The sequence below is a fragment of the Pundamilia nyererei genome, unplaced genomic scaffold, assembly GCF_000239375.1.
Source record: "Pundamilia nyererei isolate P.nyererei 1_Seehausen unplaced genomic scaffold, PunNye1.0 scaffold00112, whole genome shotgun sequence".
Lineage (NCBI taxonomy): Eukaryota > Metazoa > Chordata > Actinopteri > Cichliformes > Cichlidae > Pundamilia > Pundamilia nyererei.
In genome coordinates, this window is record NW_005187513.1 from 936964 (window position 1) to 947752 (window position 10789).

The 10789-nt window shown below is 38.8% G+C and overlaps 1 protein-coding gene across 1 annotated transcript; it reads left to right on the plus strand.

The window, feature by feature from the left end:
* The first annotated feature begins 2105 nt into the window (after positions 1–2105).
* hnf4b (hepatic nuclear factor 4, beta) lies at positions 2106–10450 on the plus strand. Its single transcript, XM_005741690.1, has 10 exons — positions 2106–2211; positions 4365–4536; positions 4865–4959; positions 6718–6824; positions 7915–8070; positions 8175–8262; positions 8364–8516; positions 9625–9882; positions 10081–10164; positions 10407–10450. The coding sequence occupies exons 1-10, from the start codon at positions 2106–2108 to the stop codon at positions 10448–10450; spliced, it is 1263 nt and encodes a 420-aa protein (XP_005741747.1).
* Positions 10451–10789: the final 339 nt, after the last annotated feature.

Sequence of the window (10789 nt, forward strand, 5' to 3'; positions counted from 1 at the left end):
ATAATGATTGAAGTGTATAAATTGTCTTTCTTTTCTACTTTGTATAACTGGTCAAATAGTCTTATATTGTAATGCACCAGCTGATGTTACAGCTGGAATGTTAGTCGTGTGCATGATGACGCTTGTTGGTGTTTAGGATCAAAGAAAGTAAATCTTGAGTAGATGTGCAACAAACATTTTGATCTTGTCCTTTTCCAAGCTTTGGCTCCTGCAAAGCAAAGCTCTGGCCAGATGTAGTGTACTCTGTCTCCCCCTAGTGGGCTTAGAAAAACCGTCTTTTCTTCTGAGTGACAAACTTTCCAATCTTAGGGGAATAACATGGCCTACACAGATAGGAGGAAGAAAATTAACATTTTTAATTTATTAAACATTTAATGACCAAGAGCTGATCAAAAGTATTTTGCACATATTTTGCACATAATTTTCACTATCCTGCTTATCAGTGATGGAAAGGGTAGACAATCAATATTCACAACTCATTTTTAACCCTTTTATGTTAGAAACCCACAAGCCATAGAAACCCATTCTGTAGTCCACTTATGGCTTTGGGGGTTTTATGATCAATCAATCACCTAAGCAAAGCTTGAGTGTGTGAGCCACTGCCAGGGGAGGTCTGACCCACGGCCTAGCATGACATTGAAGGAGGGAGTGCTACTCACCCAGGAAATCCCATTACACCAAAGTATGATGGATATCGGTACTGGGGAAGCTCATATGTGGTCTGACATATAATTTGTTATAATTTGTAAAAAATTGTGTGACGATGCTCACCTTTCTCCCTGTCTTTCACATTTTTAGAATTCTGTCCCTTAACACACCCTGACTTGAATACCTGAAGTCTAAAATCACACATCGTGGTATATGTGCTCTCTTTGTATCTCAGATCATACAGAGTTTAGACTGTGAATGTCTATCCTAAAGTCTTACACCACAGGTATACTTCCATCCTTTTGAATCTTACAACAAACAGAGCATCTCTGATTTTTAATCGGAGCTATATTTTCAGAAGCAACAAAAAGAGCCAAAATCAACATCATTTTTTTTTTTTCAAGCAGGTCAGTTATCTTGCTTTTAAAAGTAGCAAGTATACATCAAGCATACATGAAGTATACATCAAGCTACGGTTTGCTTTTTGCGTTTTGTTTTTTTTCCCTGAGCTGTAATGGCATTTTCTGAAGCAACCGCAGTGAATGAAGAGACAACCTCGGATTTTGCACTTTTGTACAGATAACCTGAGGATTTCAGCACTGATCAATAAGACCAAATATACAATAGTCTGATTATGTGAAAAGGTGAACAAAAGAGGGATGTCTGTCTCTATCAAGCAAATAAAATACCTTCTATCAGTAGAAGGGAGACAAAAACAGCGATCCTCCGTAAATAAATGTCACTTGTGCCCCCTGCAATGTGGCACCGTCTTGTATTACTTACCTCAAAAATTAAAACAAAAGGTTAATCAGGCATGGCCCGTACTCTTCTCAACAGTCTCCCATTCTGTTTGTTTATGCTACATCACTCTTCAGTGGCATATTGATTGTCCAAGCTAAGAGAATACCTTTCCTAAAATCAATGAAAGACATCCCAGCATGTAGTCTTTGGATTTCTTTGTCTTTATTTGATCACATTTATCTTCCTAATAAAGCTAGATAAATAAATAATAAAAAGAAGAAAAAGAGCAAGACATTTATATTTTTAACATCTAACTAACACTGGTCTTATCTATTTGTACTCGTCACAGTGAGCCAAGTTTGTCTCTGAACTTTCCCCTCGATATGCTTTGCAGATACAGATAAGAAAAAAAGCAAACGGACAATGACCCAATTTGAGTCAATGACAGGTTACTTGAGAGGACCGTCATGGTGCAAGCTTTTCAGCACACCACAAGAATGTTACAAGTGACATTTTAAAGAAGATTAATACCTGTAGAGTGGCTCAAGAGCACAAAGACAAAAGCTTTCAAACAATAGTGGGAACGAAAAGAATTGGAGCCACACACGGGAAACTTGTGAGGGATGAGAACTAAGCCGAATGCATGACCTGGAAGTTAAAATTGACACTGCTGGAGCTTTGCATATCTCAGAAACCCTTCACAGAGTCCAGAGACCATGAAGCTTACTGGGACTATCCTTAAACTGGAGTGCACTCATGGCAGCACAGAGACTAAACTGTTAAACAACATGATGCTGGTTCCTCTACGAGCAAATAAAACAGGTATGATGAGCTTTCACCTAAATTGCTCTTGATTACAAGTAACGATCTTCAGAGTGTTGTCCACTGTCACACCAAAAGATACTGAAACTGCATAACTGAATATTAAAAAGAGATCTGCTTTGAAAATGCATCACTTTGGGAATCTAGTTTTTGTTTTAGTTTTTTATTAATTAGTCCAGCTAACCTTATTTTAATACGTGAAATTATGTCCAAGTGTGAAATGCCACAGTTTCACAGGGTCCAAGGTCCAAGTCCATAGTCCATATCGGGCATTGTTGCATAAAAATGTTTATGTATAAGGCATAAATTATCAAAATAGTTGCAGATTACTTTTTCCATAGGTCTACATCAGTTTACATTCTGATCTAATGTCATTCTAATTAGGACTCTGTTGAGCTGAATCAGCCCCTTTCCTTGCCAATTTAAATGAAGAAGCTTCACTACTAGGCTGCTCTTTAAATCCAGATAACTGCGAGGCAAATGTATTCTAATCTCTTAATTCAATCTAGCTGATCTTTGGCCACAGAAAGCATTTCCTTGTTAAATTGAAAATCCCTAGCTGCTTCATCTGCCTAAACTAAGTGTGCAATTTACAGACATTATAGCTAGGGGGATGTAAAATATGTGCATTAGTGCAGGAATATTACACCAAGATGGCATATTTGATGGTCAGTGCTTTTAAAGCGAGACAGTCCTGCAACAATAGGGGTAAGATGCAGTTTAGAGCAACACGGTGGGAGGCTGAGTGGCCCAGTGTAAAATTAGCCAGAGGAGTAGTGGACTTTGGTTCTTAACTGGCTTCTAAACTGCTTTAATTAAATGGGGAATTACCTTTTACTCATGGGTACAGTGTTCCTTAGGGGTCCATGCCATTCATATACAGCTGATATCATTACCTATAACCCTGCTTTTATTATCCTCACACTGTTCCAGCTATGAAGCAGTGCGAAGATGATTCTGAGGGGTTCAAAAGTGCATAATCAGCACCTTTCTGCAAATTCATCTCTGTGTACAAAGGTATTATTTTCACGGAGGTGAAATATGATTCATTACGTGTTTCTGTTAATGGGTTAGATGGAAGTGTAACATAATTAGAAAGCAGAGTACAGTTACAACTTAAATAGATGGTAATCAGAAGCTACAATCCTAAAATGAATCAAGGATGAGCTGATCGGAGTTGGTCAAAATAGTCTACGTGACCTCATAAAATACTTTTTGGCAGAATTCAAGACTTGGTTAGCTAATTGTGACAAAAATATCACATACATGTCTAATATGAAAAGATAATGAAATGGTGATATTTGTAACATAAGATGATAGCCAGAAACGCACAACCACACTAATGCTTGTTTTCCAGACTGCTTCTTGTTTATTACACACTTACTCACCTTACACCAGCCAGTTGGATGGTGACTGTTTTATCACATGTAGCCTGCCCTCAGTCACAATTTGAGTTAAAACGCAAATGGAAACAGAAGCTCAGAGACAGGAAAAGCCTCTCCAACTTATAACAATGCTTCTCAAAAAATGCCTTAAAGGTACATTCTGCAATCCTGACTCTTGCACAATTTATCTCCAAGAGGTCAAAGGTAAGGTCTGGACAGACATGGAGGTGAAATGCAACATAACAGTGTGGTAGACACAAGGTGGTTTTCAGTGTAGTTTTCACTCTAATGTAATGGGGGGGAAGAAAGGTCAAGGCAAAATTGTGTTTTCTTTCTTTCCAAGTAAAACATCTCTATCGGTAACTCACTTGATCGGTGTTTAGTTTAGGTAACATCATTTTTTGAATATAGCTTTCATTCACAGATTTACATGCAACAATAATGTAATGCAGTAATAAGTGGTTTAACATGCTTTAAGCTGGAACATTTAGATTCAGGTGAAAACATTTTAGTTGTAACCCACCACTGAAAACAAGATCATAACAGATCCTCTGTATCACATCACAAGTTTGTTCCTATCAAAGTGGAGGTTCTTTGGAGGATGGCCATCTTTCTGTTTGTGTTGTTTAGAAGCAGCTCAGAGATATTTACTTATTCGTTTGTGACCAGCTAAAAAGGTTCATAGAGAATCCCACTTTCTTACAGTGGATGGCTAGTCAAACCTTTCCTCCCAGGTATATTATCTGAAAATATTTTGCTGTCCCATAGGTTCAGTAGTGTCAGCATCCTCCTCATCCCTGTCAGGGGCCGATGGCGCGAAGACTCAATGCTTCATATGTGCAGACAGAGCCACAGGTAAACATTACGGTGCACCCAGTTGCGATGGCTGCAAGGGCTTCTTCAGGAGGAGCATTCGCAACAACCACACTTACAGCTGTAGGTGAGTACTATCATAGGGCCAGCTGATTGCTGTACAAAGCATAACAATTTTTCTATACCTAAAACAAATCACCAAAATATTAAAATGAAGTCTTTGGTTCAATGGTTTAACATACTTTGAGCTATAACATTTATATTCAGAAAGTACATAACTAGCAAATTCAAAAAACATGAATAATGGAGCCTTACTTGACCTCTGCTGCTCACTTTAAACCTGCAGATTAACCATTCAGTGCAACGTTAGCGGCGTAAATTCTCTGAAACAGTTCAAGACTGAACTGTTTGTGCTTGAGATGAAGTTCTTATGCAATACAACGCATTCGTTTCAGGTTCGACAGGCAATGCATTGTGGACAAAGACAAGAGGAACCAGTGCCGCTATTGCAGACTACGAAAGTGTTTCAAGGCCGGAATGAGAAAGGAAGGTTAGAGTTAAGATTTTCTTTTTTGTGTAATAAAACTTTCTTTTAGTCTTTAATTTGAAAAAAAATGCACTTAGCTATAACAACCTACCTAAAAAGGTTCAGCTGTACCTTATTGAGAATATCCAGGACCTCACATTTTGCTCTGTACTTTTACATTTAAACCTGTCTACTTCAGTGAAAAATAAAACAATCAATATCACTTCATCAAAAAAAGCGGAGAAAAAATCTTTCTTGAGAAACAGTGAACGTGTCAGTGTCAATTTCCAGGTGTGTTTACGTGGACCATGTCTATCGTTGGCTTTATCTTTTATCGACTCCTACTGAGAAGCAAGGAGAAAGCGATGCAATCAAAGGAGCCTCGTTTCACATGAATAATTAACACAGCTGAGCACGGCCAAATATTTGCTCTCCATTTTTCTGGACAGCAGTTGCTCACAACCCTTTGAAGTCACGGCCAGCGGTGTGCTTTTAAACATGTATTTCATTAATTTGCCTGATTTGCATAACATGTTCTAATAACACTTTCAAGTACAGCTGTTGTGGGAACGGATGAGTAAAAATATTGAACAAGTCTCCAGTATCGTGTTATTTTGTACTCGACCTCCAAGTAAGCCGTGTAACTGTTTACTCCAAAACTAAACTTAATTTATGTTCCACAGAAGGCTCATTTGTGACATTGTCATGCAGCACCATGTCAGTGAAGTACAGAGGGACCCTGCTGGTGCTGCTGCTGCTCCTTTTCCTCCTTTAGTTTGATTAATGTGCTCCAGATTGGTTGCTGAGAGGACACCTCTGATGACTGATTACTCTGACACTTGGTTGTGTTGTCTGACTTTGTAGAGCCATTTTAGAATTAGTCTGAGGCCATCCAGATTGCCGTGTTTCTAATGACACTTGCGGATGGGTCAACAACATGTGATGACATCTTCCCTTCAAAATATAATCTTAATCAGCGAGCGCCCAAGCCTCCACATCAACTGTTACTGTCAGTAGCAAATCGTTAGCTTCATAGCATAAGTGCCTAAGTCATTTTTTGGTCAAATTGAGATTTTTGCCTAACTTTACTCCCCTACCACTGCTGCATCATCCTGTCCGTCTGCCTATGTCATCACAAAAAAATGACTTAGGCACTTATGCTATGAAGCTAACGAAATGTAAGAAGCTGTCAAAAACAAAATGTCACATTAAAGCACATCAAACCGAAGAAAGTCTACACGGCTGGATTAAAATATTAACGTCACCAGGTTTACATTTAGATGTACTACATACTTCTTATTGGTTCCCCATACTTCCTCTTCTGCAACTTTATACTTACCAGTGATAAACCTTGAGTAGGATGTTGCCAGCATTATATGAAACATAATTGTGCACCCATTCATATCACATTTCATCATCCTCTCAGTTATTTCATATTAAGGAATGTAACATTTACTCACTCGATACTCCTTTAAATCCTGGAATAGAGACACTTAAATATGCAAACAGAAGGAAACTTAAAGAGGCTCCCGGAGAATTTTATTTTTATCCAATTTGTGCCACATTTCCCGAGTATGCAGCATTTGGCGTGGCTAATATAGCCACAAACAGCAGCTTCAGTGTCACGGGGGATAGAGGGACTCTGTGGAGATGAAGAGTAGGGCATTTCTTTCGGGATGTATTTGCTGAGGAGGCGAGTAAAAAAAACAGTCAAGTGCAGGACTAATGTGCGGAGATGCCAAGAAGCTTGCCTGATGGTTCTTTCCTCTCTTTAATGTCCAGCTGTTCAGAATGAGAGAGACTGCATCAACAGCCAGAGAGCCAAGGAGCAGACAGTGGGCACTTTGTCCATCAGTGTGCTGCTGCAGGCAGAGACCACTGTTCAGCAGGTAACACACTACTGGTCTTAGATGTTATGTTCTTTGGCAGAAATTAATCCTTTTTTAATGTGTATACCACTTTTTTAAAAATCATTTTAGAAATGATTTAAATAAAGCTAAGAGATGAAAAATTCTAAGGTTACATGATTTTAATGAATTCATTTTGGTTCGCAGTAAGCCAAAAAGTTAACTGAATTTAACAGAAAAGGAAAACAGTTTTGATCCTTAAGTATTAAAGATTAATCTGAAGTCAAATAAATGCAAGACCGCAAAAAGATGTTAGAGCACACAGCTACTGAACAAAGTGATTCTTCTTAACTGCCCTGCACTTATGAGCCGTCTTTTAACCTTACAGCAGTTACAGAAAGCATTTATTTGAAGGACCGTTTGGGTGCATCTCATGATTAGAGGGCAGCCACTAACACTTGAGCCACAGGCGGCCCACTCATGTGCATTTGCATGATATTTGAGCCGATGTGCTGTTTTTAAAACAGCAGTTATCTAAATTCATTTTTTTTTAAGTCTGTTATAATTGTTACACTTTAAATGGAGACTAATATCCAAATTGGATGAAGTGTGCAAAAAAGGGTGTAGTCTATAACACTTCTTATACCTGTAATTTGTTAAGTGCTATGTAACAAACTGTGTTGACACAATGACTAATATGAAGAAGTAATGTGATGTTACAAAGCATAAGAGTTGGTGTGCTTTAGCATTTGTTATCAGGCAGTCTTCAAGCAAGTTTTAAGTAGCACAATGTCACGTCAGACAGTGTCTCTTGGAGTGATTTCTCTTGTTGTACATGTAAGAAAATAGGACTTGGCATTGTCTGCTTTTACATAGTATAATAAGAAACTCAGTAGGACACCATGTAAGACTGCAAGTGTTTGTTATCAGGGTTTACTGCAGCATAGAGAGACGGTTGGTACACTAATTACAGCAATGCAGGAATTCTGAAATGGATTGTTATGTGGTCCAACTGATCCATTTAAAAAAAAAGAATGTTTGTGGTTTATCTCCTTAATCGCGCACATACACTAAGGTTTACGTCCATGGTACCTGTTTACTGTAAATTCAGATTATACTTTGTTTCTTTCAGTTCCCAGCACTTCTCTCTCCTAGGAGCCATGACATCACCACCAAGAAGACAGCAGGTGTGGGAGAGGTGTTCGAGTCCATGAAGCAGCAACTCCTCCTGCTGGTGGAATGGGCTAAACACATCCCAGAGTTTTGTAGCCTTCCAATAGATGACAGGGTACAAAGAGGAATGAACCTTTTATACTAAACAGCTAAGATATATCTGTCCATGCCAAGTTTGACTCTTTATATTATGTGAAACCCGTGTATGTGTGCTTGCAGGTAACCCTTCTACGAACCCACTCTGCAGAACATCTTATCTTAGGGGTAGCAAGACGCTCACTGCCTTACAATAATGTCATTCTTCTTGGTAGGACAGATGTGTTCTCTGTAGTATTTTGTGCATTGTAGCCTGAACTTCACACTTAAACTTCTTGGACGTGAATGACTATCTTTTTCTTAATTGACTAGGTAATGACTTTGTGATTCCACCGAGAGGTGCAGAAGTAGAGATATCCAGAGTGGCATTCAGAATTCAAGAGGAGCTGGTCAAACCTCTCAGAGAGCTGGTCATCACAGACAAAGAGTTTGCTTGCCTCCGGACGATTGTCTTCTTTGCCCCAGGTTAGTTCAGTCAGCATGTGAGAAGGTGAATGAGGTTGATTTCTGTTTGCCCTTTTCTATTGCACTGAAAAAAGGCTGATTTTTTTATGTTCTCTCTTGGTTTATTGTTCTTGCCAATTTCAGCTATAGTTTAGTCTGAGTGGTCTGAGTTCAGTACGTTTCAGAGAGATTTTCTAATATCAGGATGTGGTGGCATTCTTGGCAGTCAGGCAGAGAGGCTGCCTGCTTAACTTCATTCCCCATTTACCTGTTGTGGTAGGGATAGACCGGAGGTCCAAACGGTCTGAACTGGCAAACATATTCATCTCTGTCCAAGACAGAGATGAATATAATCAGTCATATTCTAGGTTTGATTTCAATTTTATCCACATATAGTTCATTCAACCCTATTTTTTCAGTTGCACTTGAAACACTCCCATCACGCCTTTCCCCTAATTATACAAAATTAGCCTTGTATAAGTAATCACACCTGTCAAATAGATAACATTCAACTGGAGAAAAAGTTTGTGAATTTGCTATATTTCTGGATAATTATTACCGTAAAACGTCAACAGACTTTCACACTAGTCCAACTAGCTTCAACTTCTATTGGGTTTCAGCACTTGAACACCATCCTGACGTTTGTTGTCTTTCTGCACCACCTACTGTGCATGTAGATTCAGTCCACAGATAGATATCTTCTGTAAAATAGTGATTGCATAACTCAGAATTCATTGCTGCATAAATTCAGGAGTGCTGTGCTGGCCCAGACACTGAAAGGCAGGCCTAATCAACAATGTCTGTTTTTTCATGCTTCAAACAGAATAGTTCTTATTTAGACTAAAAAAATCATATTTCACATAATCTATCTACAAAACATTGTTCTAACAGGATTCTGGTTTGTCTTCATGATGATCAGTTGGTCAGTTCTTATTCAGTGCATTTCATTCTGTGAGGATTGTTGATATTATTTTTATCATTGTCTTATTGTTTCTTTTCTTCTTTCATTTACACTTTAAACTTATGGTTACCCATGCTTAGATTAAATTTGACCAAAGTGCATTTATTTAAGTGGTTCCCTTATACAATATTATATTTACATAAGACTTTCTTACCTTATGTAATGCAGACTGTTCGGGACTGAAGAGTCCTCAGGTGGTTCGACATCTCCGTTTCCAGGCCCATCTTCTCTTAGAAGAAGCAACATGTGAGCAGCGAGGAAGGTTTGGGGAACTCCTGCTGATCCTGCCTCCCCTGCAGAGTGTGGCCTGGCAGATGGTTGAGACTCTTCACTTAGCACAGCTGCTTGGCGAGGCCAAAATGGACAGCCTGCTGCAGGAAATGTTACTAGGGGAGGGAACTGAAACGGGACAAGGAGTCTGTACAGGTACAACAATCTGCTGCTGTGTTTAGTTAAAGGAAATGTAAAAGAAGTCTAAAGTGAGCTTCAACTGACATCAAACTTGAAGCCGAGTCATTTCCAATACGCAGCAGTATATATTTACACTAACTTTGCAATTTTGTATTTTCAGTGTTTATTTTCTGTCACTCTTACTGTGTGCTTCAGTTTGTCCTGTGCCTGCAGGAAATGACCCAACTCAAGACCAGCAGAATGACCTGAATGCTTCACCTGCAACCTTCCCATCTGTGATCTGTCATGCTTCAATGGGTGAGTATTGACTGATCAAACCATCACTGCTAATGTAACAGCTTATTTGAGAAACTTTGATTTGGAAGCTATAGCTTTTTAGTAACGACGTAGCAGATCTTCCTACTTTTAGCGGTTTTACGACATCAGAAAAAGAAGCGTATTTACATCAGCATTTAATGGGTAACACCTGAAGCTGAAACGGAAAATAACTGATATGCACTGAATCCTCGTGTGCCATTAAATTTTTGTATCTCACACAGCTCCTACAAGTGGCTTCCTTGCTGCCCACATAGACTGGCACTGAGGTGTACAGACATGGAAAGTCTGCCAGCGTGCCCACAACATACCGAAGGCACCTGTCCACACCAAGAAACCCCTTGAAAAACAACTTAACTGAAGAAACTGGGAAATCTTACAAGTTCGAACCAGCAAACATACTAATACTCACACTCAGCTGCATACATACATAAGCTACACACATGCAATTATGAATGACTACTGAGAAAATAATGTTATTGTTATCTGAGAAACAACAAAAAATATAAAGTTTATATTTTATACAGGAACTCGTGAAAAATTGGAATAATGACATGCAACACTTTGTAATGATGAGTGCAAAAGAAAGCTAAGGCACACACTACAG